Genomic DNA, 22,934 nt, shown 5'->3' with positions numbered 1-22,934 from the left:
AAAAGGCCGACAGACAAAAACTCGTTTTTATTTTATTTTTTTATTTTCTTATTGCAGATTTCTCATTAAATAGCTGTAATAATCTTTTTTTTTTTTTTTTTTAAACATGAGATAAAAATATGTTCCATTGCTGTAAGTACAAGCACATGAGTAAACAACTCCCACAGCAGGGTTTTCAAACACAAAATCAAGCACATGACAATAAACCACGCTACAGGAACTGGTAAAAAGAGAAACAACTCAGATACAAAAACATTTAGAGAAAAGCTTCTCGCTTTAAAACTGCCCATCAAGTTAAATTGTTTAAAAATAACAACTATTCAAAGATATGAAATGGCTCAAATAATCAACTGAAGCTGAATTTGTTAAAACCTCTCTCCCCGTGTGAGGAGGTGTTGGCATATTATGTGCAAACATCATGTGCCTGTGTATTTAGGGCATTTGCTCATTGCTTAATGCAGAAAGTTAATTGCTCAATAGTTTTTTCTTAACACCCTGTTGCACTAAAAGACATTTGATTATGTACACTATATACAAACATGCACTGTCATATTTGCATACCATCCAACAGTACATGGTGTTGCTTGTGCTTCCATTACTGAATCCTCGCACTGTAGACTGGTCTTAACAGAAACTTGTAGGAGAAAGCAAGTTGATGTAATGAGATGAAGAACATATTGCATTCGTTGTTGAGCAGACATGTGTCTGGTGTTCACACTAAAACAACCGTCTGTCAACCACTCACAATGACTCACACACTCAGATTAGCAATAACCGTATATCTAGCATAATATTACCCTTGGCTTTCAAAAAACTTGCAACTTGCATTAAATGTATGAAACTTGTAGTTTTATCTGTGTACAATTAATTATAACTGTATTAATTACCAATTAATAGGCCAAATAGGCTGTTGAAACTAAAAACAAAAGGACCCTACACATCCTAGATCCAAGATACAGCCTTATGCAGTGAAAACCTGTTTTGTTGATTTTAAGTGCTTCAGTAAGTGGGCTGTCATATCTTGAGTGCACAGAAATGTTTCTTTTTTCGATGAAAAACGACTTCATTGTGAAATCACCAGGTTTTTCTAACTCCAGCAGACAACAATAAATGTTGACCAGCAGGTGCCAAATACTCTGAGGCCAGACTGTGACAAGTAAAAGCTGTGATTCAGTGCCGTTCCCTTTTTAGAGAAAGCAAGGCACGCTGGAGGTCATGATTGGACACAACAGACCAATGGAGTCGCAGCACTGGTGCTCAATTACCTTTCCTCAAAGAAAAATGAAATGTAAAAAAAAAGAGGAATAAAAGCAGAGAATCCAAGACATTCAGAAGACACAAAAGAGTAAAAAATTATTGTTAGTACATGGCGAGAAACCGAATCGTTTCATCTTAAAAGCATGTCTGCCATGATAGATTGAAGTGTTGGATTTAAAAAAGGCTTTTAGATTTATTTATGACAAAGAAGGGCCTTGAATTCTCCTCTTTCAGTCCCCCCCCCTGTGCTATTCTCTCTTAAAGAGCACCTCTACTTTGCTTTCCTTTCCCTCCTCCAGGATCAGGACATGTCGCTCCACCCTCTGGTGTTCATGTCTCAGGTATATGCAGGATTCTAAAGGATATCCAGTGTAGGAAAAGTCAAAATGGGAAAATACAGTGTTTTCACAGGATTAATACACAGAACAGGATGTAATCGTGTCCATCAATGTTGATTCCCCGACAGCTACGTGGCAAACTGTTGATAAAATGCCAGTTTGACCCTCTCGATGTGGTGGCACAGCTTGATGGCCGGTCCCAGCTTCAGGTCCATGCACTCCTGCACCGTCGGGAGGTTCAGCAGGAGCAGAGCTTGTCCGTCAATCTCCTATAAACACATACATCTACATGAGAAGCATATCCATATATAGTTTGTTATTGGCTAAACTTTCTCTAGTGGTTTTGATGGGTGACTGACCGTGGATACAATACAAGTGCACTTGTTGCAGTAGAGTGGAGCAAGCTGTCATCCTGAGAGGCCAATAATTCTGTGAGTATTTCTTACCTGGTCCAAGAAAATCCTTGCAAGAGGTGCACAGTCAGTGCTCCTGATAAAGCGAACTACATCAGTAACGCTCCACTCCAGGGGGCTGGTGTCCAAACACAGCTTCTGAGGAGGCTCAGTCTTTGAGGTCTATAAACACAGAGATGAGGTGAGTCAGACAGAGGCTCAGAGATCTCACAGCCTAAGTGGAAAAGCTCAGAGCTTGTTTTAACCCTTATGATTGATACTGAGAAGAGAGAAAACTTTCACAAAGGAAGCACTGATTGCTTGAGTCTTGATTTCCCACATAAACTGAGTTCAAGTCACAGAGAAACAGCTGTAATGAGAGGATTATGTTAAAAGGATGATGGAATAGAGCATAACATGTTGGAAACATCATTAACTCCACCGAGGACACATTTTCACCTGTCCCTTTGTATTTGTCGTTTTTCAGCAGGATTACACATAAATGACAGAATCGATTTCCAGAAAACCTGGTTGACATGGACCAAGAAAGAGCCCATTTAACTTTAACCCAGATCAGGTCATTGTTGAATTTCTTTAACAATGTGAGATTAGTGCCTTTGACATTTTTACCAATTTCCCAGAGAATAATGCATGGATTTTGATTTACGGATATACAAATTTACACTATTCATATCTAGGAGTGTGCACAATCTAGTGGATTTAAATGTAGTTTCATAGGGGGGAAGGCTTTTTTTCTGCAGTAATAAAGTTGGTGCGGATCTGCACAAAGGGACTCAGCCAGGAACATTTTTTACTACTTTCTTTAACATTGCGAGATACCTCCTGCTAGAAAAGTAGACTCTCTCATTCAATATATTATTGAGATGAATAAGTTGGGCTGTGCAAGGCAATAACATTTAATGGGTCTGGGTGCAGAACTGATCTAGCTGCAATATTTTCATATTCCTCACAGATATACTGTTTAGAAACACCGCTATAAAAACACAGATATTATATAAATATTTGGAAGTGTTTGTAAAAATGTATTGTCAGGGCACACAGCTTTTTCTTTCTTTACTTTAAACACCTTTGGTGAGGGAGGGCGGTTCTCATCATCAGAGAAAGAGGGTGAGCGTGGTTTCCGGCGTCGGCGTGTGGGCCTGGGTGTCGCTGGTGGGGAGGGGGATGGTGTGGTGGGCTGAGACTTCCCAACAGATTGTTCAGAATCATCCTGGAGATCGTCCTGCAGCTCTGAGCCAGAGTCTTCACTCAGAGAATCATCTTCATCTAAATCCTCTTCCTCTCCACTGCCCTGCAACCCAAAGATAAGGACAGCCATAAATAAATCCAGTATACTGACACAGATTCAAATAAGAACCAAAAGTAAAAATGCTAGTTTAACAATGATGCCACCTACGAACCCTGTAATGTAATGCTTAATGAAGAGAATGTGTGTGTGTTACCTGTGGAGAACCAGCAGGTGTGTTATCCACGGAGGCTGAGGAGCGTCTCTTCTTATGGACAAAGAGCTGCTTCCTCCTCTTCCTCTTCCTCCCTCTTCTCTTCACTCCACCCTCCAGGTTGGAGTGGCCCCCCGGTGGACGACCCACACGTTTACTCTTCTTCTTACCATAGTAATATGCTGGAGACAAGAGGACAGGCTTATTGTGTTGCATCTGACATGCCTGAAGGATTTTAATATAGTATTGAGAGACAGATGGGAAATTTACAGCAGGGCCAAATAAATCAATCACACTATGTTTATTCTTAAATATGTACATTCTCAATGGGAAAAGTATTATTAAATAAGATGATTGAGTGAGTCTGGAGAGCACATGGTGTCAGGATTATCATGAAAAGTACAAGACAAAAGAGACAGAAATCTTATGTGTGCTACTATCATCAGTTCTTGAGCCAGAGAGAAAACTCAACGACCCAGACCTGCCAGACATTCTGTATTTAGGATCCAAAGCCGACCAGAGAATGATGCAGTTAATGTACGTTGCACTGAGTTTGTGTTACTGTCCCCAACAGGCAAGCATATTTTAAAATGTTCACAGATTACAAGCAGTCTGTTAGAAGATGTATACACCATAAATATACACGTGTGTTTGTGTGTATTTCTTGTGCATGCCTATTGCAGTTTCTAAATCAGGAGTTCTATCCGTCTGCTTCACAGAATTTCTTTTTAGAATGTATCTACCCATTGATTCTTTCTACTCATGAGCAGCTTCACTGAAAAGAACTGGACGTGTCTGAACAAAAAAAAAAACTGAATGAGCTGTGAGCTGAATGAGAGGAAATGTCTGAATATTGTTTTTAATTAAGATTGCAACTGAAAAGCAAATATTCATATTTCCAACCCACCGATAACCAGTCACTAGCTTTTATGTTCATCGTCTTTATTGATCATGTGATAAATCATTTAACGGCTCAACAATCAGCAGTGTGTATTTGTGTAGAGCACGTACTGTATTTGGTCTTGGTGAGGACAGAGCAGTTCTCAGAGCAGCGCTCCAGAACCATGCGAGGTCCAAACAGGTTTGGGCAGCACTCCAGCTTGATGCAGGTTTTCCTGCAGAAGTCTGCCACACGGTCTGCAGTGCGCACTATCTCCACAGTGGCCCGGTAACTCTTCCCCTTGTACCTGAAATGTGAGTAAAAGCAACATTGACCAGTGAGCAAATTATGATAAATATGTTACAAAGTATTTCCACAGACTACTAAATTGAAAAAGATGAAGATATGACTCTTCCCTCTCATAATCATGTCTAACAAATAAGGTAGTTAGAACCAACAAGAAGTAACACGTGCTAAGTAACACTGCTAAATAAAGGCTATAATGTAGTATCAGATGTTTATTCCCCCTTGTGCATTTAAGAATAATTGTAATCCAAAATGGGTCCTAAAATAGACCAGCTGTGAACACTTGTGCTATTCCTGCTGGTTATCTTAAGAGGGGAGACATTTTATCTGAGGATTAAATGGTGATTCCACTCACTTGGCTTTGAGTGTCTCTCCATAGCCTTGCCAGCGGCTCTCCTGGTCCAGCTGCAGCTCTCTCAGCACACGGCTTGGCTTGTACGCAGAGTTTATCAGCAGAGTCAATACCTGGGTATGAGACATGCACAGGAATGCAACACATATCGGTTAATTATGGGTCGGAGGGTTAGGTTATTTTTTTCATGGCTGCTATGTTTATCATTTTAACATCAAGAACTCCCCATGTTCATTTTGAGGCCAGACTTTCTTTATCCTGGACCAATGAAATGTTGATGGTTGTACATAAGCAGCCTTAACAGGGGGGTGTTCCATCAAAGTGGCTAAACTACTACCTGGCTTAAGTGAAAAGGTCCAGCTTGAATTAGCTTCAACTTCCACTTGAGTCTTAAAGGGATAGTTCACCCAAAAATGAAAACGCACTCATTATCTACTCACCACTATGCCGATGGAGGGGTGGGTGAAGTGTTTGAGTCAACAAAACACTTCTGGAGTTTAAGGGGTAAAATTTGTTGCAGCCGAATCTGATACAACTGAAATAAATGGTGACCAAGACTTCGGACGTAATAAATAACAGAAAAAACACAACATGCCTCCATAGTGCTTGTGTGGTGTCATCCAAGTGTCCGCAAGCCCAGGCATTCATATTTGACTCGAATCTGCGTCATTTGCACCATGATTTTAGCCTAAATGTCCTCTGATATCTTCCTACGAGGTGCATTCACTGACCCTCGGACACACCGCGTGGCTACGTTCGCTAGCAAACACTGATATGAGCTTTTCAAAGATATATCACATCAGTGTTTATGTTTTCCAATATGGACAGGAATGTAACATTTATTTTACTGAATAAACAACGCAGAAAAGATGTGCATTTATGTTTACATTACATGTAAAAATAGGTTTATTTTTCTTAATTCATGCTCAGTATATTTGGTTGTATATGTGTTTTTATATTCACAGTTATTTATCATTACGTTTATGGTTAAACTGTTATATATCAAACCTCAATTACATTTTTTTTTGTCATATGAGTTAGATAATGACATCTTACCAAAAATGTATATAAACATATTAGCCAATATATCAGAGAGTTCTTGTCTCAATGAAACTGAACTTAATCTATCTGTATAATGGTACATAATATATGATAATTGGCTATGCATAGTCATGCAACAAGCAGTGCTAAAAAATGCTGACAACCATACCACTGTGCTATATGATTGAGGGGAAGTTTGTTTTGTTATTTACACAGTAAACCTGTGGGCAAGCCCTCTCACCTCTTTGAGGACGAGGACACAGTTTCCAGGGCCGATGAACTGAGGCAGCTCGGCGATGCGTCCCTTGTTGAGGTAGGGCCCAGAGAAGCAGCGGTGGTTGAAGTATATCTTGGGACAGCAGTATTTGCCATTCCCATATCCTGCACGGGGATACAAAGATAGATACATATGATCGGACAACCACAGACAGTCAGTAGATATAATATATCACAGTGTGGGACCCTTCAGGGACAACTGACACACCACTCACCTGTTTCTGACTGGTGGGCCATCTGCTGCCTTATAGCGTCAGGTGTCATAGACTTTGGTGGATTTCTGCTGTGAAGAGATGAAAACTGAGTCAGATGCTGAAAGGTTGTTGGACTCGCTCCACTTAAACCAATACACCAATCAATCAATGCCCCCCCCCCCCCCCCCCCCTCTTATACTCACTGTTTCTCTGGCTGCACGACAGCAATCTTCCTTTCTTTCTCGACTAAAAACAAGGAATGACTAATGAGTGCTCAGTCACACTAATTTGATATTGTTACAAAATATCATAACATTAGATACAGACTTGTTATTGGAGGTGTTTTAAGAGGGCGTTGCGTACCTGTGGGTTTGATGGGATGGATGAGTGGATAGCCGTTTGTCTCACACCAGCTGACAGGGAAGATGTCGAGAGAGTCCACATGAACGATCAACTCTGGCATGGGCTGCTTCAGCCCTGGACAAACACACACACACACACAGAGCTACTCAGAAATCCCTCCAGTACACAGCGAGCAGCGCTAAAAATATCACTGACTACATTCTTATCCAGGCAAGTGAAGTATGACGTGTATAGTGACACAAATGGTATCCTAATAAGGGACAAACAAGTATCACAAGATTTTTTTAATTATTTGCTGCAACTAGCAAGATCAGCCATGACGTAACACACAACTTTACTGTGATATGTCCACAAAGTTTTCAACATTCATATACATTTCCATAGTTTAACAATATTCACACATCCCAAAGGCTTCAAAAAAACAGTTATGTTATGCAGCTTCTTTCTGGAAGAGATGAATGTTGTCTGCTACTCTCACTCCGATTTGTTTCAACTCTTATTTACTCATATGCTTGGGAAAGTTTTTACATCTTTGAAGTGAGAAGCTGAACATTACCAGGTGGTGTCTGAGGGGTGTGATTTCTATCTGTAAAACACTGATCTACATGATCTCTATAAGATCTATCCATGATCTCTATATTATCTTCAAAACAGGCACCCCGTTCAGACCCCATCATCCGTCCTGAGTGATCTGATCAGAAGTGGTCAGTGCTAAGTCAGATCCGATCACACAGACCACATTTGGAGAAGGTCTGGAACACATGTGGCCACATTCTTTTAGCTGTGTGAACACAAATGCTTCCTGGGCCACATACGTTTTAAAACATAGTTTTAGGCCTCTCTGTGTCCATATGTTGATTTATTTGTGGTCACTGTCGCACTATCAACACTGACCACCACATACTGACTGATGCTTTTCTTAAATTGTGTAAATATTTCTTCAAAGCACAGCTGCTCGCTCTTGCCAACACACACCGACACAAACACACACATGACATTGGACACATGTTCACATCTTTAAACTCAGACTGGGTAAAAACATCTTTTGGTCTTCACGAACACAAATGATGTGCGTGTTTATTTTCATGTAGAGCGTGGAAGTGAGATCTAATCACAAGTGGTCACAGGAGACACTATCAGAACAGATTTTAATACCAGGTGTGAACAGATGGACTAAACACTGTCCAGTTGGGATCAGATGTCTCAGGATGGATGTTAATACCAGGTCTGAGCAAGGCCACAGATTCTGTATATGAAATGGACGTTATGCAATAATCTCAGATTCTGACATCCATGTCTTCTCCATAAATATGAGAAAACTATCTGCGCAGCTACGAAGCTTTGATTAGATCCACAAAGGTTAATGTTTGACATATCATTGACACTCATTTGTTGTTGGATGGCAGAGAAATCATTCTTTTTAAAATCTATTCTAATCTAGTAAAAAAAAACACTTCTCATCTCACCTTCCAGACTCAGCCAAATGTACTGGCCTTTGACCCGGTTGACTGTTGCCACATGAATGTTCTCAGGTGACAGCGGGTTGACAGCCTCCAGTTTCATGGCCTCTTTGAAGCTGTGGTCACACTGCTCCTGGCAGGTAAACAAAGAGGGAAAAACCTTGTGAACGCCGTCTCACAGCAGTTTGTGTTCTGTTTTATTCACTAAGAAATCACCACAGTGTTAGTGGTCCTTCACACTGCAGAAATATGTTCTCATCTCTAACATCTGTTACATCGATATTCAGCCCTGAACTGCTGCTGCACCAAACCAAACTGTTTACAGAATAAAATGGACCACAGGGCACTAATTTAAATGCTGCTGCTATTCTCTATTAGGAATATTGTCTTGTTTTTTTAGATTTGCATCATCCGGACATTGGCCCCTCTCTTTACTTTGCCTCACATACAATCTGAACCAATAAACAAAACATATTTTATTTCGGTCAGTTATTTAGAAGTCTGGAATGCTGCATGGATATTGCAATTCAATAGCAAGCAGGTTTTAGCTTGGACAGGATGCTAATGGTGATTAAAAATTATATTTATTTCTGAATGCCCAATACAGCCTTCACACAACAGCAATTTAATAATAGTATTGTAAAAAGAAATTTAATTGTCTTTTAATTGTCATTTTGACAGTGACAGGTGGACAATATAAAATACACTATGAGGTGTTTAATAGCTTCTCTTGTATGACTCATGTTCACTGCACAGCCCATGTTAAGTTTGATTCCAGCCAGTATTTGATCCTGTAATCAGTTTGGCACAGGAAAATGCTTTTTATACTGAAGTGGGACCATTGTGAACTTGTGATGGGTAAAACACAGGTTTCACTTACAGTTGGGAAGCAGTGCTGAGGAGCTGCCTCAGCCTCACACTGTTTCAGGTAATCGGCCCAGTCAAAGTCTGGACCCTGGTATCCTGCACATGATGAAATAGGGAAAGAAAACCGAAAGAGATAAGAAAAGGGAGATAAAGGAAGCAAACAAAGCCAAGGAGAGAGAGGCAAAGACAACACGAGTTATTTAATCATGTCATTCCTTACTTTGTGATATCACAGGTAATTGGTTAAGAGGGTCGTAATCAAGGGACAATGTTTGACAGAGCAGACCTGGTGGGGGGCTGAGAGGGAGTCCATTTTTGAGGCTCCACTGAGCAGGGAAGATCCCTGGACTGTCTCTGTGACACAGGAAGGACCGTCCTGCACCTTCTGACTCCTCCATACCACAAAGGTCATCCATCGTCACCAGGAAGTACTGCTCACTGAACACCTGAAGAAGAAGAGAGGAGGAAATTACCTAACAGATAAGGAAAGGATCATCAATGCTTCCTTAATTATCTCATTTAGCAGAGGAAACACTAAACCATCTTTTATGAAAGGAAAGGAGAAAATGTCATCCCACAATTCATTGCAGCAGCAACCTTGTCGTTGCACCTGGACAGACCTATGTTAAAAACAGAACTACTGTTTAATTCTCCTGACGCGATCCAAAAGTGAATCCTCACATTTGTCTGAGCTCCTAATTTCTTCTTTGTCACATCTGTCCAGTCAGGAGTCACAGTAAACAACAAACAAATAGTTCACAATATCATCATCACAACTAAATACAGTATAAAAGTAATTTTAATCTCCTAGTTGCTGAATGCACAAACAAAATCTCCACTGAAGAAATATATAAAAGCAGGAAACTATATACTTATGTCTGAGTATAATTCACCTTGGTAGTTAGCTTTTTTTCTTTCTATTTAATTATTATTTCAATGGCTAAGATATCTTTGCTTGTAAATTATTATGTTATTTCAACATTTCAGTCTTGTTCTTCCTTTCTTTGTTAAATGTTCCCTTTTATTCGGAGGTGTCATTCTGTTTCTGACAGGACATTTTTCTTGACTTGTACGAGAACGTCACTGTACCGAACATATTTAGTTATAAAAAAAGTTGGTTTAAAAAAACAATGTGTAAATGGAGTCAGGTTTTCTCTGCAGCGTGGTTCTCCTTTCCTAACTCCTTACAGCGTCTCCTTCACATCTTTCCTTGACCTCATGACATTTTTCCATCGGGGTCAAGGAATAGTGTTTAGGAAGGAGATTATTTAGACTTTTCAAATGTGGCCTTGAAGTCATTCCAAAGTGACAGCTTTAAAGTTGTCACCATCATTTTTCTCTTTGTCACAATAAAAACTGAATCAAGCCGACGGCAAAGTCAAGGAGATCGGTTGGGAAGAGTTGTTAAATTGAAAAAAATCGGAATTCAAATGAATTTCAGCCATGCTGAGGAATGTGGGACGACCTTTTCTTAGCTACAAAATAAAGACAGTTCAGTAACAAAGGCAGAAAGCACAAACATCTACGGCCATAAATAGCAAACAGGAAAAACAGCAGCATAGCAGAGACAGATTTCATAGGAAAGGCTGTTACCTTGGTGACAGTGGCAGGCCTGATGGAAATAGGAGCAGCAGGGTCAACAGCCTCCAGTTTCATCCCTTCCTTGAAACAATGAGCAGGGATGGCAGGCTGATCCTGAGACAATACACACACACACACACACACACATTGAGTCATTCTCAAACAGCACAGCTCTAAGATGTTTCAGCGCCCAGTTTGAAGGTGTCACAACTCTTTGCAGTACCTTACTGAGCTCCGCAGTCAGAGCTTCGTCCTGAGGCAGGTCACTGATCCTCTGCCTCACCTCCTCCCACTCCTCCTTTGTCCGCAGTGCCAACAGATCTGAAACCAACAAACACACACAAATCAGCTGCCGAAGAGCAAAACCTTGACTTACTCACCACTGCTGTATTATTTTATTATCAATGACCTACAAAAAAGCAAAACATCCAACAGAACAAATTCTCCTCTGCACACTTTCCTATTTTAATTTACTAAACCCATTGGTCTGGATTATATCTGATGTCAGCCTGTTCCGATCTACTCCTCTAAAACGGGTCCCTGCAATTAATTAAAACAATGTTGTCCTCCACAATTTCACAACCATTAAACAAACAGACTTCTTATCACAAGGTGCTAGGTTCCAGCCGGATTTATTAACAGGATGACGTGTAGAATTAATGAAGCTGAACTTTGGTTGTTACCTTTGATGGATTTAAAAATACATTATATTTTCCCCATAATTTTTGGAAATAAGAAAATTAAACACAAACAGGCTGACCTGAAGGTTTACCTTTAAGACGATGATTTAAAATCAGTTTTACTGCTCACTACATTCTGTCATCAACTTGCAAAAGCAGGATATCATGGTATAAACCCCACCAGCTTCACCAAAGAGGCCTGGTATTAAATATCAATAACTCCTCAGCTGCAGTGGCACCAGCATGTAGATCAGCAGTGTCAGGGAAGAGACACGCTCTCCAGTGCTTCTCAAAACTTGCATATTAACAAACTGTATTCACATTAATCAAATAATTAGCCGATTGTAGCCATAAAAACAATGATCCATCTGATCATTCACAGAAAATCCGTTTCAGGGTGTAATGGGGCACCGTTCCATTGTGAATATTTGTCTCATAACAGCACCTCACGTGGTAATTCACATAATGAAAGGACATATCTGAGTGCGTAAGTAGGAAGAAACATGGGATTTTCAATAATTAATATTTAAACATTAGACCTGTAGCAGTGATTATGTGTAAATGACAGAGCATAATAGATCAAATAGGGTTATACTGCATAATTGGACATGTTAAACATCCATGATTTCCACAGGAATTTTTTGTGTCCTTCCATCAGTCAGCCTGCTTTGACAGTAAACATAATTTCCTCTGACCGGAGGTTATGTTTTCATCTGTGTCTGTTTGTTTGTTAGTTAATAAGCAGGATTACGCAAAAAATACTGGACGGATCAAGAAGGACGTGGGGTCAGGGAAGAGCCCATAATATTTTGATACAAATCCCGAATTCTTTTTACTTTCCTTCACATTGCAAAATAGGAGTTTTTTTTTTTTTTTACATTTTCACTGACTTCTAGGGAATAATTCATGGATCATGATTTAAAAAACAGGCATATTTAGGGGACTGATTTCTACCAGCGTGTGCATTTTGGTGCAGCTTCATGCAATAATTGTGTTCTCTGAGGGCCCCTGTCTGTGCTGGGCCCTTGGAATCTTCCTAGCCCCCCCCCCCCCCTCTACACCTTGGCAGAAGTATGCGCTCCACTGAGTGCCATTCTTCCTTTTGTTTCTAAATATATAATGTGATCTGTGTCAGAGCCACTGACCTGAGGGAGGCCTGAGGGTGCAGCTGTGCTCTTTGGCCCAGCCCGGTGGGTGGAGGCGTGGGTGGAGGTAGAAGAGCCAGACGGTTGCAGGTGTGCCTGGCAGGCCCTCTGTGCCAAGCAGACGCAGCTTCAGTCGCCCTCCGACATTCTCTTCCACCTCTGCAGCCCAGGCAAGCCCTGAGTCAGCAATGTCCTGGAGCTCCACATAGCAGCCTGCGCACAGGAGCTCCACTGGGTCTCTGCCACGCTGGGGCTGTGCGGGGTGGTGAGGGACGGTAAATGAGAAGGTAGTAGCACACACACTTACACAAAACCCAAATATACAAACATCTGGACAAGTATTTAAACTGGGAGAAAACACTCAGCCCACTAAGGCATGGTCACTGAAAGCTAACTAATGGCTCTAAAAACACACTGGGTGCTTCATGAAGGAATTCTTGATTCAGTTCACATTTATTCCAATGGACATTTACACTGTGAGGTTTACCATTTCTAATTGAGAATTATAAAGTCTTTAAATGCTTGGAGATTTTAATCTAAACTAAAATAATATAAAAATAATAAAAGCAAGTAGCACACAGGAATAAAATAGAGCATGACATGCAGCACAGTGAGTGTGTGTGTTTGTTTCTGTTTGTGTGTCAAAACTGAAGAGTCATGGTTCCGATCACCTGAGGGTAAATCAGCTTGCGGTTTCTCTTATGTCATTTCTGTTTACCAAACTTGCGTCAACCACTTATTGGGGTAAGCATGTCTGACTCGATTGTCTTCACATTTATCATGCGAGTAGTGATAGAGGCACAGACAAAAGCTAATGTTGCACCTTGGGTGTGAGTATATTCTAAGGAGGGACAGCTGCTTTGTTTCTCTGCCTTACCAATTCCAGTAGGTTGGCAGGCGCGCTGCACTCCTCAGCCAGAGCCTTCTCCAGCAGAGCCTCCCAGTCCTGGTGCTTCTCACGCGCACCTGATGTGGATCATACACACAAAGCATTTAGTTGTATTAAACCAGCTGAACTCAGGATCACACACACACACTCCACTCTGCATTTCTCATCTTCAATCACAGCATCACCCATAACAGAAGAAAGACTACAAGAATTCCTCAAACGTAACAGATTATCTTTCATAGCACATTCATACCATGGACAACGTGCATCTGTGTTATCTAACTGTGAGCTGCCATATTCTGAACACGCAACAAAACTATTTTGGCTGCTCCCATTATTAATTTTCTTCATATAAATTTATTCTAAAAGTGATCCCATCAAGTGAAAACCAGGGGTATTTAACCAGTATTTAGCATCAAAAACTGTGAGGGTCTTGCTTTTGCCATCATCGCTATCCTGAACAATAATTTAGTTACTTATGGTATGAAAACCCATGTGTTTTCTTCACTGCTCATATGTGCCTGAAGCACTTAGAAAAACAAATAAAAGGTAGGTTACTAAAGGTTACACAAAAAAGGGACAGAAATACGCACTTGAACATTTGAACTTTGTTATATTTACTAAATTTAATGATAAATACTTTTCACTATTGACGTTCACATCATCCTTTTTAGCTCCGCAACGGAGGTTTTGTTTCTTTGTTTTTTTGTCAGCAGGATTACGCCAATACCGATTTCCATGACATTTTGTGGAGGGGTGAGACATAAGAGAATAATTCATGTTTCTTGATGAAAAGTCAGAAATATTTAGGGGACTGATATTTATGAGTGTGTGCATTTTGGATCTAGTGAATTTAAATGTTTTATAAGGGGACTGTTAGGCCTTGGCAGAGGTATGCACACTATGGCGTTTTTAATTAGCTTCCATGTCATGAGACCCACTCAGTCCAAACCAATACTAAATTGCATTATTATTGTTTTTCTTTATTATTAAGACGCAACTCTTTTTATTACCTCCACCAAGAAGGTTATGTTTTCATTGCCATTTTTTTGTCTGTTCTTTAACAGGATTACTCAAAAACTACAGAACTGATTTCCTTGACATTTTGTTGAGGGGTGGAGCATGACCAAAGGAGGAACCCATTACATTTTGAAGCCAATCCAGATAAGCAGGCAGATTCAGAAATTGCAAGATAGGGTGTCAAACTGGGCAGAGGTATGAGCTCTATGAGGGCCCTTCTAGTTTAATGTAATGTAATCACACAGCTCTCTAGGACATATACCTTGCTACTTATTGATTATCCATTGGTGGATTACAGCCCAACCATTAGCCTACGTCTTACAGCTAAAAAAAAAAACACACCCTGCCAACACAAGCCATGCCTCACCCTCAGGGGCCTTCATGGTCTTTCCATGTTGGCGGCTCCAGCCCAGTGGGTGGAGGTCTGCCGTCATGAGATCACACCAGAAATCTGCGCGCCGGTCATCTTGGTAACCTTCGTAGCGTAGCAGCAGCAGCTGGCCGCATGTGGTGATGATGTTGGCGACCCAGTAGGGGCTGTCGGCCTCTGAGCGCACACACACCTCCAGCTTCATGCCTGGAATCAGACCTGTCTGCAGACCCTGGTCCACCTGAGACATAGACAGAGGAACGGAGAAACATGACGTCATTAAACCACGTTTTCACACAAATAACAAATTACAAAGGTTCAGAAAGAAACTAAAGGACGTATCCTGTGCTACTATTGGGTTTCATTTCAAGTGTTAAAAACGATATTTGTGGAAGTCTTGTTACAACTGGTGTTGCAACATGCGACTTGTGTGTTTAGGCTGTTGACTGCTTTCTGATTGGATGCTGCTAAAGCTGTTTCATTGGAACCTGTTAACACTTTATTAGGGACTTCACCTGATTGCACATTCTGTGCATCTGAGTCATGCTTTCAGATTAATTTAATTTAATACATAGTTTGAAACTAACAAGACGTTACATGGAACCAAGAACTTCACACAGTAGCTGTATAAGCTTATCAAGAGATGCGAGTTGGCTGCGATCGTTGTCAGGACCCACATGTTTGAAGGCGTGATGGGGCACGGACACGGTTCCAGTCTCCTCCAGGTATTCATCCCAGTTAAAGTCACATACATCCTGAGCAGAGTCTCCATCTGGAACACACACATACAAACACACACAAACACTCCTCCTTTACAACCGGCTTCCCAACATTTTATCTTGCACATTTCCTGCAGCTGTTCACAGAGCACTTCTTTCTTACCAGACTCCAGTGACTCCTGACTCATGCTGGTGCCCCCTCAAGGCCGAGACGGGGAGCTCTGAGGAGAGAAACAGAGGAGGATTATCATTATCATCCCATGAGAGTGAACGAAGGAGCACTCGACCAAAACTCTGATGCCACAGAGAAGAAAACACAGAAATGAAAATATAGCAGTGAAGCACCCTCGTCACAGCCTTACGTTTATCAGTAATCTCTGAGCACTGCTACCGATTAGAGCTAGAAGATTAATGAGACAGGTTCTATCGCCAGCTGGCTCAGCACTTCACAAGCCAAACTGTATCAGCAAAAAGTTACACAAAGAACTGGAAACCATGATCAAGAGTTACTGCGGCTTCCTCGTTTAAACTCTGGGTGAAAGAAGAGCTCTCCGGGATTCCATTAGAGAAGCCGAGATGCAATCCTGACACCACCCGGGACAATCTATTAAAACATGGTCCCGCTTTTATAGAATTTGTTGAGTGTATTTCACTTACTGGAGCCAGCTGGAGCAAAGGATGCACAATGTTATGGAATATTACTATCTTAATATTACACAATGTATATATTCATATCAGAAACCTAATCGTGCATTTTTCTTTATTTTCTGTCATAATTCCTTATTCTCTTTTTTCCCCACTATATCCTTGGGTTTGTTAGAAGAGGGTTCTGTATCACAACATTTAAGTGTATCTGTTTTTTGTGCTGTGTTTTGCAACCTGAAATTCTATAAATTAAGTATTCAACTTTTTCTATAGTAGTCTGCTATTTTAAAGGTTCAGTGTGTATAATTTAGTGACATCTAGTGGTGAAGTTACATGTTGCAGCTGAATATACCCCTCACCTCACTCTCCCCTTCCAAACATGAAAGAGAACCTGTGGAAACCTTCAGTTGTCATAAAAACTCAAAATGCATTTAGTTTGTCCAGTTTGGGCTACTGTAAAAAACATGGCGGCCTCCATAGAGGGGACCCCCTTCCTGTAAATATAAAGTATTTAAATATGAAGGGCCCATTCTAGGGTAAAGAAAACACCAATTCACCCAATTTAAAACACTAGAGAAAACATCACTAGGATTATTTTATATTCAATATCTGCCAATAGATCCCTTTCACCCAAATCTTACACACTGGACCTTTAATAAGTCAACATGCAAATAAATGCACAAACCAGCAGTGACGGGATTCACTAGTAGGAAAGAAAACTAATTCAACAGCTTTAACTTTAAAAAAAATCTACTTCAAGGGCAGATATTAGCATTTGTTTGAATTCCTCAGCTATTTTAAAATCAAGGAGTGCTGGGTTTTCATAGAAGATCTGTTCAGATACCAATTCTTTGTTTAAGTTATAACATCAATATTCAAGTGCTTGCATCTGGTCCTGGTCTCAATAAATACAAAACAGAAGTAGTGAATAAAATTACAGATTACATGCTGCATATCTGCAATTCATTAGGGCAGATGGTGCGAGATGGGGAAATATATTAAACTATGCTAATCTCCTGCTTCATCTCTACTTGTGAGACTCATCTTTTTAAAACCAAAATCAAATACCTTTTCCTGCCCCGATGGAAAGACTCAAACGGCGCCTTGACATGAATGTGGACACACACATCAAACTCTGACACATCAAACTGAAGCCGCAGCATTGTGACAAGCTGGTGAAATAAGTTAATGCAACAAGAGAGGGGGCCTGAATGAGAAGGCAGGGAACGCTGGGCATGAAACAGTGGATAGATAGAGCAGTGTGTGGGATGCTGAGGATAGCTGCTCTGTCACGGCGGCTCCATTCAGCCGGCCTGTCAGGCCCGTCTTTGTCACGTCTGACATCTCTATTAAAAGCAGGGCCGCCATCGGAGTGCACCCCCTCCTGTCCACCGGACTGCCACCGCGACCCCCGTGCTCTGTCGGGATCAGCGCCGCCTTTCACCCCTCGACCCTGCCCCAGACTCCCTCTGTCTTTCTGACCCCCCTCCCTCCGACACATACATACACACACACCAGAGGACCTTATTGTCCCCGTGGATCACACTCCTCGCACAAGAGTGGGAAAAAAAGAGCATTGGAGTCAGGATTAAAAATAGAGCTCAAGTCAAGAAACTTTATGTGATGCTGACACATAATTTATGAATTCATGATACAATTTTAAGTGGATTCCATTTCTACCTCTCATATAAGTGCCTGTGACCTTCTATAATCAGTTCTAAGGTGTTTCCATGTTTGTGAATCTTTTTCATGCATTTTAAATCAAATGAAACTGAATAAATCCTTCTCAATGATGTCTGTGTTTAGGTAATGCCTCCTACATGACGGACTGATTGCAAAACTTCTGACAACTACTGAAAACTTTCAACATTTCTTCTGACTTTGACTTCGCCAGCCGAAGCTACAAAGTTTCCACAGAACTCCACTTTGCTGAACAGCCCAGGAAGAAAAGCAACTTCCCCTATTTCATGCACAGTAAGTGTGTGGACCCCAGCGATCAGCAGTCTGCCTGAATCGTTCTGCACCACCCGAGACTCTGACTGAACCGAACAGCGAAAGGGCCAAATGTGAATGCACCCACGCACACAAAACAACAACTGAGATCCACACTACATCCTCTATACAAGCGCTTACTAAATTATATTCTCATCAGCACTTAGCATGCGACAGAGTGTTTCTAAACAAGCCTTCCTGAACGTCTGAGGTCCCTGGGCGGGAAATGCAATCTGATAAAACGCGCACTGCAAATGCGTTGTACGACTACGCCAGGAAACAGAATCAAAGTCAGCTTTCAATAAATCAAAATTATCTGCTGAAACATTTCCCCAAACACTATTTGATGGCATCTGCTGATCACCAGTGGATGACTTTACATCATAAGCAGTAATGTAGTGGAAAATTAGTGCGTACTCCTCTTTGTGTCCTCTCAAATATAACAACCTGTTTTCAGAAAAGCAATCGTGATATTATTTCCACAGTTTCCATGAAGTTTGGAATAAATTTATAGCACTAAATGGTGATGATAAAAATCCAAATCACAGAACACATACTTTCTCATGGAGTGCTGTTGAGCTACACTATATAGTTTGAGTTTTATGGATCTATAGGTTTTAAGAAATCAGTCTCTGGCATTTCTGCCTTCTCCACAATACAAAAGGAATTGAACGGAATTTTGTTTGTCGCTAACATCATTGAAACTTACCTTAAAAAAATCTGCAGCGTATTTTCGTTACAGAAACGGTCTACTGAATTTTAAATAACCAGCAGACCTGACTATCTCAAGTACCTCCTTTGAAAAGTGTCTTTCATCTGTGGATTACAGAGACATTGTTTCTGGAAAGTGATCTGATTCAACAGTAGCTGAAACCTAATTGTATTTGTCAACACTGTGAGGACATTTATTACCATTTTTACACACCTCTGTAAATATAATTTTCATCAATAGCAATATAACAAAAGCCAAATCAATATATATTTATATAATGTTTATGCCTTGTAAAATGTGTTTGCTGATTTTATATAGAAGACCAGATAAGCATATTGCTCCTTCCTACTGCTTTTCAGACAGAAGATGAAATGTTAATCCATGTTACTAAACATTTAGGATGTAATGTTTTCCTTGTTTTTTTTCTCTTACTTATGCTGCCGATTATCCATATTGTGATCTTTTTTGACAATCTTTTGAAATTGTATCTTTTAAAAGCGTTTGAAATACAAAAAACTGCGAGCACAGTGAGGAGCCATAACACGTGATTGATGAAGTGTTTGCCATCCTCTGCTCATAAAGAGTTTTAAACCACAACCTTCACCCAGAAGCCAAAATCTGTCTTTAAATTTAAAAGAAATTATAATCTGACATGTATTATTATAATTATCGATAGACTGATATGAACATTTTTATAAAGCTTGACTAGGTTTGAATCACATGTGCTTCCTGACAATCACATGATACCATTCAGAACCACATAATTAAAGGGATAGTTCACCCAAAAATCTAAATTCCCTCATTATCTACCAATCAATGCCAGAGGACATTTACGCTAAAAACACGGTATAAATGGCACCGTTTTGAGTCCAATTTGAATGTTAGGGCTTGCGCACACGTAGATGACACCACAAGCAGTATGGAGGCATGTTATGGTTTTTTTTCTGCTGTATTTTTACGTTTTACCTTTACGTTAAGAATTGGTCACCATTTACTTCAGTTGTATTGGATTTGGCTGCAACGCTGTTTACCCCTGAGACTCCAAAAGGGTTTTGTGGACTCAAACAGTTCACCCACCCCTCCATCGGCACAGTGGCCAGTAGATAAATGAGTGGATTTTCATTTTAGGGTGAACTTTCCCTTTAAGCAGCACAGTGGAGGTTTAATCTCGGGTTTATTTTGTCAGGACACCTTACACCTGCCAAGGCCATTTAAATTACATTAAATGCATTAACGTGGACAACAAAGGGTGGCACCGAAACTAAACAAACACAAAGTTGGCCTCGCTCATCGTGGTTCATCCACCGACTGGAGACCAAACCGGGATGTTGTTGATCTCCTCTATTCACAACAACACTTTCCTTCAACTGCCTCCACTCAGCTCTGAGACATGCCGCCGGCTGCCATCGCGTAGCGGCTCGTCCGCCGGAGCTGCGCCGCTGCCACAGGATCACTCAAGTTGCACAACGGTTGAAGTTGAGAGCCAGAGGAGACGCGGGGCTGCAGTAAGTCAACGTGGGGCATGACAGCCAAATGACAAGCCGAGCATCGGGCTGCCCTGGAAGCCCGAAGCGAGAAGCACTCCCAACAAAACCCACTTATTATTCAGCTTGTTTTATTTGAGGAGCGAGCTACGCATGAAATGTGCCGAGGCTCGCGCAACCTTCATTATATAAGACTTCCATATTAGAAATATTCACTGACTTATTCAAGGGCACATCACTGGAAATTTCCACACGAGCCCGTTTAGTGGAAGCAGCCGGAGAAGATCGCGCTGCTACACCGCAGGATTCACGAACAGAGATGGGCCATTAACGCAATGGCTTTGCAGAGAGAGGGAGAGAGGGAGGGAGAGAGGGAGAGAGAGAGAGAGACTACAGCGGCCGCGGTCTTAACTTTCACACTGAGGAGAACGTGGCAAACGGCGAGAGAGCCAAATGTAACCATGCAGATGTGCGGTAAATAAACATGCGGGGCTGAAACGCGTGAGGTCCCGCACACATGGTGAGGAAATAAAAAAAAAAACCCGCCTGCGTCCGAGTCAAGTTAGTGGACGTCAGGGCTTCGAGCAATAAGAGCAGGCTGACGAGCAATAAGGGCGCTTACACTCGACCGAGCCCGACCCGTCTTTTTGAGAGACGGGAAAAACGACGAATGTGCCCCCGGTGCACCAAACACCGCTGGGGTCCGGTGACAAACAACATCCCGTACGTGAATATTTAGTCGCCAAATTCGCCTCTTACCGCTAAGTAGTTTTTCCAAGTCGCTTTTTTCGGATGCCGTTCCTCTCCGCCTGCTCGCCAGCAGCTCTGTGAAGTCAGAGCAGACGAGCGCCGGCAGCCCCGGATGTGTCCTTTCCAAAATATAACGGCCACGGGCGGCGGGAGGCTGCCGTTATAGTGAAGGGAACAGAGCGGGCCTTTTTTTCTGTGGAGGGGGGAATCGCGAGACTTCCGGTGTGGCCCTGCGAGCTTGACGCGCTTCTCGTCCACGACCTCGTTCCAATATGGCACGAGGGGCCAGTGCGCATGTGCGGCCGCCTGTGTGCCTGTGAGCCCGGCTACACTGACTTCCATCTTCACACACACACACACACACACAATACAATACCAACACTCACATCTGTAAGGCGAACAAAAGAGAGCTGGAAAAAAAACCCATTTATTATTATTTATTATAAACAGGAAGTGATCAGTGGTTTAATGGCGTTTAATGATTATACACCGGTTGAGCTGAATTTAATTCTCATCGACCCACTTTCGATAAGTGCAGTGTGTCTTTTTTTAACCACAAAAAAAATCTGCTCCCTATGTGTTGCAGATGCGTTTATATAGTGTTATTGAAGATTACCTCAAATTGCTTTATTCAAATTAATTTTAAGTAAATGAAATCCCACACACTGCGCCTTAAAATGCTGCTGCTTCCTAAATAAATCCCAATAACCCCATGTTATAATATAATTTCTGTTGTGTGGGATCTCAGCTCAGGTTTTTATTATTTTTGGTATAGGGGGGGTTGAGGGCGGGAGAAACTGCTGGAAACGACAGAGCGAAGTCCATGTTTCCTATTAATAAACGAGCTTCCTTCATATGAATATGAAGTGTGATCGTCTGCGGGAGCTCCCACAGCCCATAATCCGGTGTCTGGAACAGGTTCTGCCGCTCACTTGGACCACAGAGCTACAGTGCCTCACATTATCCTCCACAATAGATCAACCCTTCGGATGCCTGTTGTGACAAAAGACCGAAAAAAAAAAAAAAAAAAAAAATATAACCGCGTTTGGTGGAAACAGTGCGTGAAATGTGAGCATCAGAGAAGCGATCGGATGTTGCACGAACAGTGGAAACAGTCGTGGACATGCCGTGCATAAATCAAAAGGCATGTATACTCTTAAATTCATTCATTTTATCACAAGTGTGGAGGTGTCTCTATAAGCTCTCATTCATCCGACTGTAAAACTAGTATAATGAAATTAGGTTTTGCAAATAAAAATTCTATTAAAAATCAATTATTTGTTCTTTTGTATCACGTTATTTTCACCCTGACAACAGTGTGGGGTCATTTTAAGAGGTCTGTAACTTGAATGCTGCATTCAGGCTTAAGGCTGTTATTTGCATAAAGGCAAATGTTCTCAACTGCAGCTTCTATAGGGCCTGTTTGTTCAGTGGTCACATCCTGCAGCAGCCAGTGGATTACTGCTGGGGACAGAGGACAAGGACAGGGTCAGCCGTGCGCACTGCAGGAATGCGTCCAGTCCACGCATTGGAAAGGACATGGGAGGGAGCAGTTATATCACCTGACCGCTACGTGGCAGTAAATCCCAACAGGTCCTCCTACATAGAGTTTCTTCTTTTCTGCGGTCAGGTGATGCAGAATCATTGCCACAATAGTAGAAATTCTACGGTATGTCTTTACAATAGGCTACATGAATACATTTTAACACATGAAGCCCTGCGACATACAAGTCTTCAACGATAAATGTAAAATGCAAAAAT

The 22,934-nt window shown here is 41.4% G+C and overlaps 1 protein-coding gene across 3 annotated transcripts; it reads right to left on the bottom strand.

The window, feature by feature from the left end:
• Nucleotides 1-21: 21 nt before the first annotated feature.
• Nucleotides 22-21,386, bottom strand: sfmbt1 (Scm like with four mbt domains 1). 3 transcript variants are annotated; one of them, XM_034586613.1, is made up of 21 exons: nt 21,183-21,386; nt 15,754-15,811; nt 15,549-15,643; nt 14,869-15,112; nt 13,470-13,558; nt 12,593-12,839; nt 10,991-11,088; nt 10,780-10,881; nt 9,473-9,632; nt 9,200-9,282; nt 8,326-8,452; nt 6,860-6,973; nt 6,700-6,742; nt 6,518-6,585; nt 6,268-6,407; nt 4,989-5,098; nt 4,459-4,634; nt 3,451-3,629; nt 3,075-3,299; nt 2,042-2,170; nt 22-1,864 (listed from the first exon to the last, which is right to left on the bottom strand). In XM_034586613.1, the coding sequence occupies exons 2-21, from the start codon at nt 15,776-15,778 to the stop codon at nt 1,724-1,726; spliced, it is 2,595 nt and encodes an 864-aa protein (XP_034442504.1). In that variant the 5' UTR covers nt 15,779-15,811; nt 21,183-21,386; the 3' UTR covers nt 22-1,723. The 3 variants fall into 3 exon arrangements, with proteins under 3 accessions (XP_034442504.1, XP_034442503.1, XP_034442502.1); XM_034586612.1 differs by having other exon boundaries at nt 6,518-6,582; nt 12,593-12,845; nt 21,183-21,385; XM_034586611.1 differs by having other exon boundaries at nt 12,593-12,845; nt 21,183-21,383.
• Between the last annotated feature and the right edge of the window lie 1,548 nt (nt 21,387-22,934).

This window comes from Hippoglossus hippoglossus, chromosome 5, assembly GCF_009819705.1.
Source record: "Hippoglossus hippoglossus isolate fHipHip1 chromosome 5, fHipHip1.pri, whole genome shotgun sequence".
In the NCBI taxonomy this organism is placed as follows: Eukaryota; Metazoa; Chordata; class Actinopteri; order Pleuronectiformes; family Pleuronectidae; genus Hippoglossus; species Hippoglossus hippoglossus.
The sequence above is the reverse complement of the archived record's forward strand: the minus strand, read 5'-3'. Positions and strand labels throughout refer to the sequence as shown.

What these genes read in the sequence shown, in the direction of transcription:
- sfmbt1 (XM_034586611.1), bottom strand. Translation starts at nt 15,778, where the DNA reads ATGAGTCAGGAGTCACTGGAGTCTG. An exon ending in GACCATGAAGGCCCCTGAGG is followed by an intron (nt 13,559 to 14,868) that starts GTGAGGCATGGC and finishes GATCCACATCAG; the next exon opens with GTGCGCGTGAGAAGCACCAG. An exon ending in GGCCCACCAGTCAGAAACAG is followed by an intron (nt 6,408 to 6,517) that starts GTGAGTGGTGTG and finishes ATCCCCGTGCAG; the next exon opens with GATATGGGAATGGCAAATAC.